The 13,998-nt window shown below is 48.2% G+C and overlaps 7 protein-coding genes across 7 annotated transcripts; 3 read left to right on the forward strand and 4 right to left on the reverse strand.

Moving 5' to 3' along the window:
* Positions 1–450: 450 nt before the first annotated feature.
* N7471_011226 (endo-beta-1,2-glucanase) lies at positions 451–2,423 on the forward strand (the record flags this gene model as incomplete). The annotated part of the gene is made up of 8 exons (XM_057283945.1): positions 451–750; positions 804–1,054; positions 1,109–1,232; positions 1,297–1,564; positions 1,618–1,687; positions 1,747–2,018; positions 2,085–2,257; positions 2,313–2,423. 8 exons carry the CDS (start codon positions 451–453, stop codon positions 2,421–2,423), a joined length of 1,569 nt encoding a protein of 522 aa, XP_057130211.1.
* Positions 2,424–3,634: 1,211 nt separating this feature from the next.
* Positions 3,635–4,372, forward strand: N7471_011227 (serine hydrolase domain-containing protein; the record flags this gene model as incomplete). The annotated part of the gene is made up of 1 exon (XM_057283946.1): positions 3,635–4,372. One exon carries the CDS (start codon positions 3,635–3,637, stop codon positions 4,370–4,372), a length of 738 nt encoding a protein of 245 aa, XP_057130212.1.
* A 62-nt stretch (positions 4,373–4,434) lies between these two features.
* Positions 4,435–4,899, forward strand: N7471_011228 (uncharacterized protein; the record flags this gene model as incomplete). Its single annotated transcript, XM_057283947.1, has 2 exons — positions 4,435–4,719; positions 4,771–4,899. The coding sequence occupies 2 exons, from the start codon at positions 4,435–4,437 to the stop codon at positions 4,897–4,899; spliced, it is 414 nt and encodes a 137-aa protein (XP_057130213.1).
* Positions 4,900–5,169: 270 nt separating this feature from the next.
* Positions 5,170–6,345, reverse strand: N7471_011229 (Major facilitator superfamily domain general substrate transporter; the record flags this gene model as incomplete). Its single annotated transcript, XM_057283948.1, has 1 exon — positions 5,170–6,345. One exon carries the CDS (start codon positions 6,343–6,345, stop codon positions 5,170–5,172), a length of 1,176 nt encoding a protein of 391 aa, XP_057130214.1.
* A 1,025-nt stretch (positions 6,346–7,370) lies between these two features.
* N7471_011230 (uncharacterized protein) lies at positions 7,371–8,968 on the reverse strand (the record flags this gene model as incomplete). The annotated part of the gene is made up of 7 exons (XM_057283949.1): positions 7,371–7,758; positions 7,818–7,900; positions 7,954–8,162; positions 8,219–8,364; positions 8,415–8,671; positions 8,746–8,787; positions 8,837–8,968. 7 exons carry the CDS (start codon positions 8,966–8,968, stop codon positions 7,371–7,373), a joined length of 1,257 nt encoding a protein of 418 aa, XP_057130215.1.
* A 717-nt stretch (positions 8,969–9,685) lies between these two features.
* On the reverse strand, positions 9,686–12,541 carry N7471_011231 (CheY-like superfamily; the record flags this gene model as incomplete). Its single annotated transcript, XM_057283950.1, has 1 exon — positions 9,686–12,541. One exon carries the CDS (start codon positions 12,539–12,541, stop codon positions 9,686–9,688), a length of 2,856 nt encoding a protein of 951 aa, XP_057130216.1.
* A 981-nt stretch (positions 12,542–13,522) lies between these two features.
* On the reverse strand, positions 13,523–13,903 carry N7471_011232 (uncharacterized protein; the record flags this gene model as incomplete). The annotated part of the gene is made up of 1 exon (XM_057283951.1): positions 13,523–13,903. The coding sequence occupies one exon, from the start codon at positions 13,901–13,903 to the stop codon at positions 13,523–13,525; it is 381 nt and encodes a 126-aa protein (XP_057130217.1).
* Positions 13,904–13,998: the final 95 nt, after the last annotated feature.

Consider the following 13,998-nt stretch of genomic DNA (forward strand, 5'->3'; position numbering starts at 1 on the left):
TAGTTACCTAGTCTCTGAATCAAGTAAGCGATCAGCGTCTGGGGAACTTTGTGAGATTCCCCACGCAATCTATAATTCCCCGATTCTCCGATTTCTTCGGCTAATCTACCCACAATGAGAATCCCGCTTGAAGATCTCATCCTAGAGCGGAAATAGATTCGTATTGTCACGAGGTAAAATAAACGGGTAAACGTCTAGCACAGGTGGCGTGCACCATCACCCCATTATCAGATTTCACCGGTTTTTTCAGGGGAAAGTTTTTCGGAATGCGGGGACCCCAGAGACTCCTGATGTGATACAATTCGTGTACATGGAAGTTCGGCCAAATGCGCGACTCCCGCTTCATACCAGAGGCACATAGTATTTATATGAGTCGAGATATCCGTTTCTTAATGTCTAGCCAGCCCATCTCGTTATTCAATTCAATTCTTTACTTTGAGCAATTCCGATATGCGTTTCCACGAGAAATTTGGTCATGTCTTAACATGGACAACACTGGTCAATGCTTTACCATCGACATCTGGGCATACCAAGGAGCCCTTATGTCGTTTCGCGCAGCACTATTCCCAAAAGCAAGTCCTCCGGGATCCTACTGCCTTCATCAATGACATGCTGTATTGGGAGGGCAAGTTCCATCAGAACAACATCTCATACAACAGCAACAATGGCATCTCCTACGATGGCACTAATATCGACTGGGTGACCGGGGAGGCCACGGCCAAGCACACGTTCAGTGCCGCTAGCAAAGAGGTTGGTGTTCATTTTCCCCATTGCTTGAAAGTCCTCAGCTCATGTTCCAACAGTCCCTTCAAATCATGTTGTATACCCATGCTGTTGCAGGTTCTCCAGAGGCTGCTCGGTTCCTCTCGCCCGAGAACACAGCAGAGGCCCCCAAAATCGCCGCTTCTATTATGCAGAAAAAGTTGCAGACTTATCTCAGATTCAACGAGACTTACCCCGGCTTTGGGGGCTTCTTGCCCTGGGTCTCAACAGATACTCAAGATATGACTCCAACACCGGACTGGGTCAACCGCGTGCCTGCTCTTGATAACGGGTATGTATATTTGATCTTTGTTCTAGTTTACTGGTTAACAATGTATCTGTCTAGTGAACTTGTATGGGCTGTATATGGTTTCATACAGGCTCTTGAGAACACGGGCAATAAGAACTATCGGGAACTCGCTCAGAAATGGCAGGTTTGGATGGACTACACTAAGGCTACTGCCGCCAAGGTAAATCTGTCACAATCTCCCGTTCAATTTTGACCAGTCCGCTAATCTTCTGTCTGTTGATCAGATCTTCTACAAAGGCAATGGCCGGGTTTGTACCGTCATTGACATTAAAGATCAGTCCCTCCCTGTCAATCACTCGGATCAGTCGTATCTATGTGAGACTAAAGATCTCATCGACGACCCTTTCGAGGGCGAGATGTTTACTTTTTGGCTACAATTCTTCAGCGATCTGTCGAAAGCTGATAAACAGGCTCTATGGGAAGTTAAGAAGCCCCAGTTGGTGAGCGTGGATTACGAAATGGGCGGTTTCGGGCCGATCACTGTCCAAAAAGGTTTCTGGATGCGAAAGGACACACGAGAAGGCAGTGACTAACTTCTGAGACAGGGTTTTGGTTCTCCAGTCACGAAACCTGGAAAGTATTGCAGATGCCCTACTATGACATCGACATTGTCCAGTAAGACTTCAAGCACAAGACAGAGATATACGTTCATATACTAACAGTTCCCCATTTAGTCGCGTATTTAAGAACGCCGAGCGAGTTCGGACCTGTAACTCAGTCGCCACGAAATTGCCCGGCATGTTCGCCTCAATTAACAACATCACTGACCCCTCTACCGGCGATGTAACCGGCTACATCTCGAACGCTGGTATCCCCTCCATCTCGAACCAGACTGTCCAGGAACTAGACGTCATTACGCCGTATAGTGTGTTCCCGACAATCTTGTTTGACAAGTCTGTCGGACTCGCCTGGTGGAGGAACATGGTTGTTGCCAAGAAAATGCAGAGTAAGTGACACATTTCAGGTATCAAGGTGGTACAGTTGGTATGTTGCTAACCTGAATAACCATCAGATATCTATGGCAGCACTGAAGCCACTCGTGTTGATGGAACTGGAGTTTCTGCACTTCTCACTTGGGACAGCAAGGTCACCACGGTAGTTGCGATTTTGGGGGGAGTGGCCGATTTTGTTCGTCAGAAGATGAAGGCGGATAACGTATATGATGAGTTTGTGGACCTCATTGGGGTTTGTTATCCAAAAGACTATGTGGAAAGGGAAATTGCTAATTGCTGCTAAATAGGCTGAGTACTCTCGTGTCTTCACGAATCTTAAAGGAGAAAACGTCGACTTCTGCCTCCCCCAGGAGACTGTTCCTGATGTAGGGTTGGTCGATTTTACTTCGTGCGAATAGAGCGGCCTAGGTCAATAATATGCGTCATATATCCTCGCACGGGGAATATTTTACCCTTCAACCCAGGAAGAAGATTCGCCGCGAATCCGTCTGTGGAATGGATGATATGGGCCGCAGTTATCGATCCACGGGGTGTATGAACAGTGAACAGCCTCTTGGGATTACCTGGATTGACTTGGATATCTGTTGCAGGAGTGTTGGTCTCGATGGAAAAGGTAGCGCTGTACGTCGAGAGAAGGGATGCATAGAGAGCTGCAATGAAGCGATATGGCCAAAGTGCTCCAGCCTTGTAAATTATGATACCATAACAGTGCTGGGGGTCGATTTGAACTATGTTATTTAGTAAGTTATCAAATAGAGGAAGAAAATGTGAAGCCCACTTCACACGCTTCAGTGCCGTCATGAAGCACGATGTCTTCGGCCATATCAGGGGCGTCCTGTCTCAGTTCCTGCACCTTTTTTTTTTGCTTCATTCCACATCTTTTCATCTGTAAAATTAACCACTGTTTAAATTTCTCGAGCCTCACTAACTTTCAGGTCTTCATTCAGTTGCACGAAATCAAGCATAACGGCCAAATGTCGACGCTGAAAACTGAGTAATTTCTTCGCATACTCCGCTCCAAATCTCGTCTTGAGCCCTGCATATTCCACATACGCCGAGCACTTGACATGACCGCCATTTCTTCCAGTTGCGCCACTGCAAAAATTTCGTGCTTCTAAAACGACAATTTCCGGAGAAATCCCACGTTTGTGCGACTGGTCGAGGATTGTATGTGCCACATTTGCGCCGGACATACCGGAGCCAACGACAATATCGGCCGTAGTCGGCAAATCGGGAGACTGGGCGTCAACTAAGTAGGGAAATGACGGAGCTTCTTGCCAACAGGATGATGGATTTGGCACGGGAGGCGTCACAATAGAGACCCGACACATCCACTCTTGTCTTCCGCAATTGCCGCAATTGCCGCACTCGCGGCAACCAGCCTAGAGTGAGAAGACGACCGAAGACGTACTTCATTTCTTTGCTCCTGACCCGGCGACAAGAAGGATCTCACATATACTAACTTGTTGTGAAGAATCGCGAAGACCCACAAAATCCGGCGTCTGACCTGAAACTGCCTATATATGTACTTTTTCTTTCAAAAAGCATTCTTGAGCTTTGGAGCTACATCTCTTTCAACAATCCCAGCGACTACAAACCCTAGAACATCATGGACTGCACACCCAGCTCTCAAACTCCCCTAGACGACCTTGAGAGAGCATTCTCCAAGTCCGTGGAGGATGGGACTTGGCCTGGTGTGGTCGTAGCCGCAACAAACAAAAGTGGGAGTTTCCACTACGCCAACGCTTTCGGGAAGGACCATTGTACCTCCGAGGGGAGGCGACTCGACGTGAGCTCCATCATGGCGATCGCATCTATGAGCAAACTCATGACCACTATCGCTGTTCTTCAGCTAGTTGAGAAAAGGCTTGTCGATCTCGAAACAGATGTGTCACCCTTGATACCAACATTGGCATCTCAAGAGGTATTGTATGATTGGGACGCGGCAGGTCGACCGCTCACCCACGTGCGAAAGAACACAATCACCCTGCGAAGCCTGCTCACTCACAGTAGTGGAGCAGGTTACGATATGAGCAACCCCGAGCTTGCGCGCTTCGCGGCTTATAAAGGACGAAATATCAATTCTGGCGCTACGGTTGACGAGCGATTTGGCTACCCACTGGTCTTCGAACCGGACACCGCATGGGAGTATGGCACAGGGATTGACTGGGTTGGACAAGTCGTTGAACGCTTGACAGGACAAACCTTGGAAACCTATATGCAAAGACATGTTTGGAACCCCCTTGGTATTGAGAGGATGACATTCTGGCCTGCCAGCATTCCCGGGGGGAATGGCGGGTCAAAATGTCGGTTCGAGACGCGGCTTCGGGATGGTTTACTGCGCTGAAGCAACCCTTCCTGACTGAAGGAGTTACGGACTGCTTTGGCGGACAAGGTGTATACGCCTCAATGGAAGACTTTTTGAAGGTGCTTCATTCTATCTTGGCTGATGACGGAAAACTCCTCAGCAGCGAGTCAATAGCCATGATGTTTCGGTCACAACTCCTGGCAGCTAGTCGAGAATCCCTTCATAAATGTGTCCACGAGTCTGAACCCGAAGCCTCATTCATTGGCATATTTGACAATACTCGTTTGTTTGACTGGGGACTGGGTGGAATGCTGGCTATGGAAAATGAACCATCTCGACGGCGAAGAAATACACTGTTTTGGAGCGGAAAGCCTAATTTGTTCTGGGTAAGCAACAAACCAACAGCCACCGTTCTCGCGATACTAAGACTTTGATAGTTCATTGATAGAGAGTCTGACCTTTGCGGTGTGTTAGGGACTCAGTTTCTCCCACCTGGTGATGAGAAGGTGGGGAGAATGATCGAGACTTTTGAGAAATCTGTTTTCGAAGCTAGATTCAAGGTCTAGTTATTACTTGAAATGCTCTTGTTTATTGATGGAAGTAAAAAAGCTAGTTGTTGGGCAGACAGCTTTCTCCTTTTCCTTATCGTTTGGTCTTTTTAGTCTTTGCTTTCTACAAAATAGTAGAACTAATTTACCATGACCCCTCGCGAAGGATATACAGGCTACAACAACTGTGTAAATTCATATTCTTTTTGATCATTTTTATGCAAAGATTCCAGTCACTCTCATGACACTACCTGTTTCTACCAAGACGGGTACTCAACGTTCACCCAACTAGGCAAGAATCCCCGCCCCCAGGGTGGGCACGAAGTGAAGGATAATACCAAATGACAACGTCAACAGGCCAAGCACGAGGCTCGCTACCGACATTGTACCAATTGACGATGAGATGGCAGTATTCAGGACGCAGCCGAGGATTCCCGCAACGCCCCAGGTCACAAGAACTCTACCATAGCTGCGAGGAAACAACTCAGGAGGGGTACCTTTGGCCTTGACAAGCCCTGGGAGGATGCTAAATCCAGTACCATGGGCAAAAAGGATTGTCAAAAATGCACAAAGACCCAGCGTAGACCGTTCAAATTGCGATAGTAGGACAAGAAGAGCCCCTCGTAAGCAAAATAAAACAACGAATGCGTTCCTCGCTCCGAGATGCAGGTTGATAGTGGGCGCCAACACACCACCAGATGCGAGAGCAAGCATACTATGCGACAGAAGCGTCATTGGGTCACCCTTTCTTTCGCTTGCATAGTAGGAGACAAGAGGCAGCAAGGCAGCGAAGGCCGTCATTCCGGGCAAGGCGTTGAAAAATAGTAGGATTGAGAAGAGCCGTTCGGGGCGACTCAATGGCGTTTTTTTGGGAGAGTTGGACTGGTCATTGTTGGTATAACCCGGTATCATCATCAGCTGGGTAGCTCCCCCAACAGCAACAAATGCAGCTCCTGCGAGCGTGAGGGCCCGACCAAGGCTTTCTGCATCGACTGTGCTGAGCTCGAAGACAGATGATAGAAAAAAACATGTTGCCGCGCCGGACGAAAAGCCCATGGGTCCGATAGCACTCCGAGCAAGTGCGAGATCGGGGAATCCCTGGCCAACCATAACGACAACAGCAAGATATGTCCATCCCACGCCCAAGCCGCCGAAGAGGAGACACAAGAGCATAGGTTCAAAATTCACTCTGCTGAGAAAAAAACCTACACCGATCACGGCAAGTCCCCAGAGAGCGGTGCCACTTGCTGCGGTAGCATGAGCTCCGTGTTGAGCGATCATCGACGCACAAGTCGCGACTCCCACGGACAGGCCCATGCATGCCATGCCAAAGGGCACGAAGCTCCATGCGTCAGATATTCCGAGAAGGCGAGGAAGCTGTCCTTGAAGTGCACTCAGCGCGTAGATTGTACCGACGCTGAACATGTTTGCGAAGCATGCCAGAGCGATAGATAACGGTGCCATGTTGGTCTTGGCAGGAAATAATGGGATTTGACGTGTGTGGTGATTCTGATTTTCTCCTTTTGTTATTGATGGTGAAATGGTTCAGTAGGTAATTGCGTAGAAGAAAGATGCTTCATGGGACATGAGACAAGCGATAGATAGTTGACTGGAGCTTGGTTTAGTCAACCAACTCACGCTCTTACCCAGTTGATACTTTTCCCTAGATACCTACAATACGTGGGTTCGAGTACTTTGTGGAATTGCCGCCAATGTAGTGGGAAGGCGTAGTAAAGGCGGTCATTGGGTATTGAACCGCATCACCCGCAATAACCGGCTCAAATTTACTCCACCTTTAAAACAACCTCCCAAGGGACGGCAAGTGATCGAACTAAGAAGCCGCCAAACATAGCCCCTTCTAAGCATGGGCTTATCTATGAAAGGATTTACAGTGGGGAGCTATCTATATCGCAGATGGCACAGGCTGCTGGCTGTGATAGGAGCACCATGCTGAGAATCTCTTCCAATATACGGATGTTTGGCAGCGTCAAATTACCGTCCAACAAAGGCGGACGACCCTGTAGCATCACTCCCAGTCATGTTCGAGGCTTTGTGCGATTATTTACTCGAAAACCCTACCCTGTACCTTCACGAAATCGAGCATCAGCTACGCGCTTACGTCCAAAGGTTGGTCCAAAATGACTGCCTAAGTCAAGGTTGGAGAGCGCAATTCAGACATGCGTGATGAATACCTTCACTTTATCTCAGACTTCCAGTCTTACCACCTTATCTATGTGGATAGGTCTGGATGTGATAAATGGATAGGCTTTAGGCGAACGTGTTGGTCCCCGCTAAGTATGGCACCAGTTCAAGTGTCTACGTTGCGCCGATTACACCTCTCAGTTTCACCGTATGCCTACTTTAAGACCTCCGAGAGCATCTGCTCGAATACCTTGGGCTTTACATCGGTGATATGGTATTTTCTACGGAAAGGGCCTCGAAACCTTTAGTCCATGATGGTCTAAAGTTGAACATAGAGTAAGGATTGCCTATGATTGGATAGCTCGAAGCATTCTGTTCAGTCCCTCCTCCAGCACACTTTGCGGATGCGCAAATACCATTCGAAACCACCCCGCTTCTTCAGCGGCATAGGCCGTCCCAACTGCGATGTATACTTTTTCTTTCCGAAGCTTTGCAAGAATGTCCTCATCCGTGGTCGCACGACCTTTGAATGCATCTTTCAAGTTCATCCAAACGAAAAATGCAGCGTTAGACTCGGCATACGGGATTTGATGAGACCGGAGAAAATTTGTTGCAAAACGGTAGCTTTCTGCTAAACGATGCCGGTTGGTTGCGATGTACGCCCTCGTGAATTTGTCATCTAGTAAAACAGTTGTGGCAACTTGGTCTGCGAGGCTTGATGGGAAATTATAGAGACTAATTGGGGAAGGATAATCAGCAAATCTTCCGATATTAAGACCGGAATACAATCTCACGAAATGCCATCTGCAGCTTCCAATAGCGGCCTATTTGACTGGCTAATCAAACAGCCAATTCTCAAGCCAGTTGCGCCAAAGTCCTAGTAAAGCAACGAGTCAGGTCCCGTTCAAGGCAAAGGAAGGGGCTTCATACTTTACTTAACCCCCATACAACATGCACCATGCTTGGTTCCATCACGTCCTTGACATCCATAGACAAAATTGATCTAAAACCTGGAGCATCAGGCAGGCGAGGATTCTCCCAGACAGACAGTGCATAGATCTCATCACAAATTAGATGAAGTCCATTTCTGGTACAAAACTTCATGTACTCTCTTAGGACATTTTCGGGGTAGCAGCGTCCTGGAAGGATTTCAATAAATGATCCAATTGTATACAAGTAAGATAAGGAAACAAACCGAGAGGATTATGTGGTGAACACAATAGAAGCGCTTTGATGCGAAAGCCTTTGCTCTTCGCTTCGGCGTATGTCTTCTCATAGTGTTGGACTGCGGCCATGCTAAATGGATCCGTTGTTGCGAACGTGACTTCAAGAAGTTCAATTCTACAACGGTAAGCTCAGTTGTACCTGGAAATTCGATACTTATTCCTTACCCAGCCCGTGTTCCAAACGTCGTCTTAAAAGCATTGAAATATGGACGCCCAACAAGAATGTAGTCGCCAAAGTCGGCTAACGCCCAGGCACAGCACTCAACTGCATTGCTGACACCGGATGTAATGGCCAGATGGGAGGGAGAAAGCGCAGTCCAAGGAGAAAAATGGCTGTTCAGGAAATGACAGGTGGCTTCTTTGAGCTTGTGCGAGCCGCTGAATCCGTCTCCGTAGGTCAATGCATGTGCGTCGATTTGCGACTGGAGAAGCAATTAAGTACAAAACTTTGGTCAGGTACTACTGTGTGGAGTAAGTAGGTCAAGTTGTATCTTACGTTGGAGTTGATAAACCTCTCCATCTCCTCATGCATGAGACTCTATAGACATGTGTTAAGAATGATGGTATTAAAGGCGGGTAATCCTCACATTCTCAGCGAGACCAATGTTCACAATTCCATCGGGGTTAGACTCGGGAGCCCACAGATCGCTCAATACGTCGAGGAAGGTTGGCTTCTGTGCCGCGAAGGCTTTGCCTCGCGCTGAAAGGCTGCTCTCCATGGTGGTCATTCTATATTGAAAGCTTGACAACTGCTTCTGAATTGCTTCTAGAAACCTGTATAAGACTACCGATCCTTCCTTTTGTTTAAGTAGTTCTATCAAAACCTATTAGAGTTTTATTATGGATCCATGTTTTGAGAAGGCGCGCGGATGTTGCGGGTCCAGCGGGTAAAGTGGAAGAGCTGCCTATCAACGACAGCAATATGTCAACCCTCTTTTCTTGTCACTTTCGACTGCCTTTTTGCTACTTTCATCTTGTAGATCGTCTTATAATCCCCGAACTTCCATGTTGTGGTGATATATACCCAGGGGGTATATCCTCAGTTATAAGGCTACCTAGAGTGGAAAAATCATGGTGGCTAGGACTCAAGTCTCAGTATGTCTTTACTACATGTTCATTTAACTAATGACTTTATGTAGTGTGCAGTGCTCGCTTGTGATGTATCATGAATCATTGTATCCAAAATGGGGATAATAAACATAAAATGGGCCAAAAAATGAGGATCATGGTATATGGCAGTTAAAAAGGGATAGGCCGCCGAGTCAATGCATATCCTAGCCTGAAAGGCCCCTGGGCCAAAGGAAAAAGCAATTGGGGAGTTTGTGCATGAAGAAGAAAAGAACCGCAGCCAATGGGTATATAATGGTCTTGACGTGGAAATCCAAGAAGAAAGCAACATCATGTTCAGACGATGGGCCTAGTGGTTATACTAGGATTTAGACAACGGGGTTGCCAGTACCACCGCAGAATTCGAGAATCAACCGTTCGAGGTCAGAGAGTTTGTATGGTTTCGTCATATAGCCTTTGATTCCCACTCTGGAGGCGCGATTCAATGCCTCATCGCTAACATCGGCACTCACGGCAAGAACTGTGGGAGGTGGTGGCGCACAAAAGGAGTTGGGGATTGGATCCATTTCCATGGAGTCAGGGCTGTTGGGGTTCGGTTGCTGAAAAGCAGCATGTTGGTCCCGGTGGTTGTCGACCATCTGGAGAATTCGTGAGGTGGCTTCATATCCGTCCATTTCAGGCATCCAAAGATCCATCAAGACAACATCGATCGGTTTTATTTGTGTAGCCGGAGGTGGCGTATTGATGACGCCTTGCATTGCGTTTGCTGGATCGAGACCAATGCCAAGGGCAGTGGAGGGCTTTGATGCGGAGAGAATGCCTTGAACGATCTGGACGGCTTCTTTGCCATCGGCCGCTTCGAGTACGTCGCGGTAGCCAAGTTTGCGTAGCATGTTCACCAGTACGCGCCGGTTGATTCGATTGTCTTCGGCAACGAGAAACCGCAGCGGATATTTCTCCCCAAGCTTCTTGTCATATGCATCGCCGGAAATATGTGTTCGATGCAAACGGGTTTGTGTTGAGGGTCGCAGGGGTGTTGGGCTTTGAGACATATTCTCGTCGGTGGTACACGGTGTCGGCTGTTGCAGCTGGCAGTTTTGGGGGAGGATAAATGGGGAGTTAAAGGAACAGGGGTCAGACAAAAGGCTACTGACACTACCCTGTCGTGTTTGGTCGGTGGTAGAGGTAGATGGCGTCGAAACACTCTCACTGGGAGTTGCAGGGCGGAGTTCAGCTTCACGTTGATTTACGGGGATTCGAATTCGAAATTCTGTACCGCGCGTAGGACCAGACGTCGACGAACGCACACATGTCAAGTCACCGCCCATTTTGCGTGAAAGGCCCTTGGCCACAAGCAGACCGAGGCCCAGGCCATCTTTGCTTCTTGTGGTCGATGCATCCTCACGAGCAAATGGCTTGAAAAGATTGGGTAGGAACGCAGCGGGGATTCCCGGGCCGGTATCACGGACAAGAATAAGAACATCATTCCTTTTGGGCTCAATAGTTGCGCAAACAGTAATGGTGCCGTTGTTGGTAAATTTAATCGCGTTGAGAAAGACGCATGAGATTAATTTGGCCAGATCGCGGTCATCGGCAAGAAGGGTGTCCGGTAATGAAGGGTCTACAGACCAGTCCACAACCTGGGTGAACAATTCACCATTCGAGGACCGCGACCGAATCTCAATTCTTTCACCAAACTCGGTTGCATTGCTAACAGCAGAATCCGGTCGGCCACCAACGTGAAGAGACTCATTGATTACCAAGCGGAGAAGATCTCGCAGTTTGGTAAAACGCAAAGCAGAACCTCTCAGGTTCACGTTGATCCCCTCAAGGAGTAAGTGAGGTGCGGATCGCCGAACTGCGAGAGACGGGCGTGGATCGACCATGTTAGCCATTACAGCTTCGAACTGGCGAGCTGGGATAGCATGTACGATCTGGTCGCTTTCGTGAACAGCATTCTTAACTTCTTCGCTGCGAGGCGAAAGCTCTTGCCGCGACGAAGCCGCACGGAGTCTTTGCTTGCGTACTGGTCGGTTATTCATTTCTGATGGTAGGCTCCGCCGCCGTTTGTACGGGTTTACAGCAATATTATTTCCTTCGATAAAGATGCTCGGGCGGGTTTCGGGTATAGTAGGTGGGACTGCGAGACCGCCTAGTATCTCGGGCTCCTCCCGGAGTGGGGTTTTGGGGATTTGCATGTTGAGCTCGTATGCATGAACGACATTGTCAGCCGCTTCAACAGCACGTCTCGCGCTATCTTGAACCATCTCGATCCCCTCCTTGAGAGATTGAAAAATGCCGCCCGATTTGACAGGAGTTTTACTCTCCATCGCCTCGCGGACTGTAGCGTGCATGACATCAAGCATGCCTACCACGCCCTGCATCGGGGTCCTCAGCTCATGGGATAAGCTTCGGGCGTAGGGTTTGAGGGGGTGAGAGTTGAAATCAGCGGCTTCATGGAAGGCGGCAGTCTGGGGGTTGTGGAAATCTGAGGTATTTGCCGTTGGAGAATCTAAGCCTTCATCTAGAATTTGCTCCCCTGGGCCTAGTCGTTGTACAATCAGGTCTTCGAGTGAGTGGAGAATCATCTCCAGGAAGGACCAGGACAGGTTTCTATGCCGAAGACCATCTTTCGACCACATCAACCCGAGGTGCGCCAGGCACTTTCCAGCCGAAAAGAGGGGAATCGCCAAATAACCATCGGCGGCGAACGGTAATTGATCATCGCCGAACGATACAAGTGAGCTGAGATTCTCGGGGATCAAACAAGGCCGTTCATGGTCCATATGCAGTAAGGGGTTCCCGCCCGCGAAATACCTGTTTCGCTGCAAACCAACGGTCTGGTAACCATCGTTATAGTAGAAAGCTGCACCAAAAAGCGACGGGCGCCGCCCGCCTAGTTCTGGCATGGCCTCACTCCCGTGCACCCTCCGGGCAACAAACCCATACTGAGCTTTGGTCATAGATGTCATGTCCTCCATAAGCCGTTTCCAGAACAGCTCGGTATCGGATGCCCGCAAACCCTGTTTCAGGTTGACCAAATGTTCAATGGCAGTGGTCTGAGCACCATCATTCCATGTTCCCAAGTCGCGTTGCACGTCTCCCTCGTCATGAACGGCGTTTAGTCCGTCACCGGTCATGCACTCAGACTTGCAGGAGGGGAACGGCATGGTGGGACAGGGCTGGACAGCATGAGAGACATCCGGCTCGGGTGTGTCGGGCATAGTCCATATGGCAAGTGAAGGTGAGTGCGGTTCGAGGATTCGGTTTTCGGGGTCTCTCGTGGTTGTTTATCGGAGGGCAGCGACCATAGCCTTCAATTGTATAAATAATAGGTACGGTGGATGGATCGAGACGGCTTCGACGTACTCCGTACATCCACCAGAATATGAAATATTGGAGAGAGAAGGCCCAGAAGGAGGGGAGAGGGGATTTTCCGTTCAATGGGGGCCGGGCGGTCTAGACACGGCCTGAAACAGGAGTTATCAAGAGCTCATAGATTCCGATGTAGACCTAATAATATTTCTAACAGAAATGTTTCAGGCTTCTCCAGACCTTGTAGATCCCTCTGATGATGGTTCTTCTCTTTGTGTGTTGTGTTTTTTTCTCGAATCCTGCAGAGGTGCACGGAGGTTGCGATGCAGGATCAGCGGGATCTAGACCAGAATCAGGGCTGTCAGGTACTCAGTACCTCATATCCTCGGGTATTATATATGGAGACGTCAGGTACTCGGAACATCTGAGTTCATTTATAGAACAGATCTACTCCTGGCCTCTGTCCTTGAAAATGTAGGATTTTAATAATCCGATTTATCTGGCTTAATGATAAAGAGATGCTATATGGAAGATAACACTCCGATGTTCTTTTGGATGTTCTTTTGGATGTTCTTTTGGACGTCGTTTTTTAGGTTTTTTTTTCTCGTTGGTGGTATAATGTATCAGAAGGGTAATGAATAATAGCACGGAGTAGACTAATATGTACGATATATAAAGGGGGAAAAGGCGACTTTTCTATGTATCCATGGATAACTTTTGATGATTATATGTTGTACGTTGTAAGTACATACTCTATATGGCTTCTCTCTTGCTCTTTTTCAACTGATCTCTGAATAATTGACATTATTCCATACACACATACCCAACGCTGACTCCTTCTTTAGTCCATTAAACCCAATATCTCAAGTAAAACGACACACCAATTCTTATTATCTACTTCTCAAAACCTCACGAGCATCAAGTGTGCGTGTTATCTCAACATGGAACAGGCTTTTGTCAATCTCATTCCAGTGGGCCTTTATATAGAGGTTGCACTCATAGCATTCTTCCAACTGGCCATTCTGCAAACGAGATTCTGGGAATTCTGGAAGCACGCATCGATGGGGACAGCCGAAAAAGCGCTCAATTTTTGGACAACCGTTTGTTTCCTTGTTGTAAGTGATTTCCCATTGACTTCGGACTCTCAAATATGTCTCCTCGTCTTGTGATATGTACATCTTCTGGTCGGCAACCACTTCAGGTTGGACTGTGACTGAGCAACGGTGCCATTCGAGCCATTCATGTTGACATCCTTTCAGCATTCGAGCCATTGCTGTGATGTTCAATGGACTGCACGGACAGACGTTCACAAATCCGGGGTACTTGCATCTGCGGTTTATCGCAGTGCTATATTCCCTCTCAGAGG

Source organism: Penicillium samsonianum (genome assembly GCF_028829775.1).
Source record: "Penicillium samsonianum strain IBT 33392 chromosome Unknown utg000007l_segment0_segment0, whole genome shotgun sequence".
NCBI classification, from domain to species: Eukaryota; Fungi; Ascomycota; class Eurotiomycetes; order Eurotiales; family Aspergillaceae; genus Penicillium; species Penicillium samsonianum.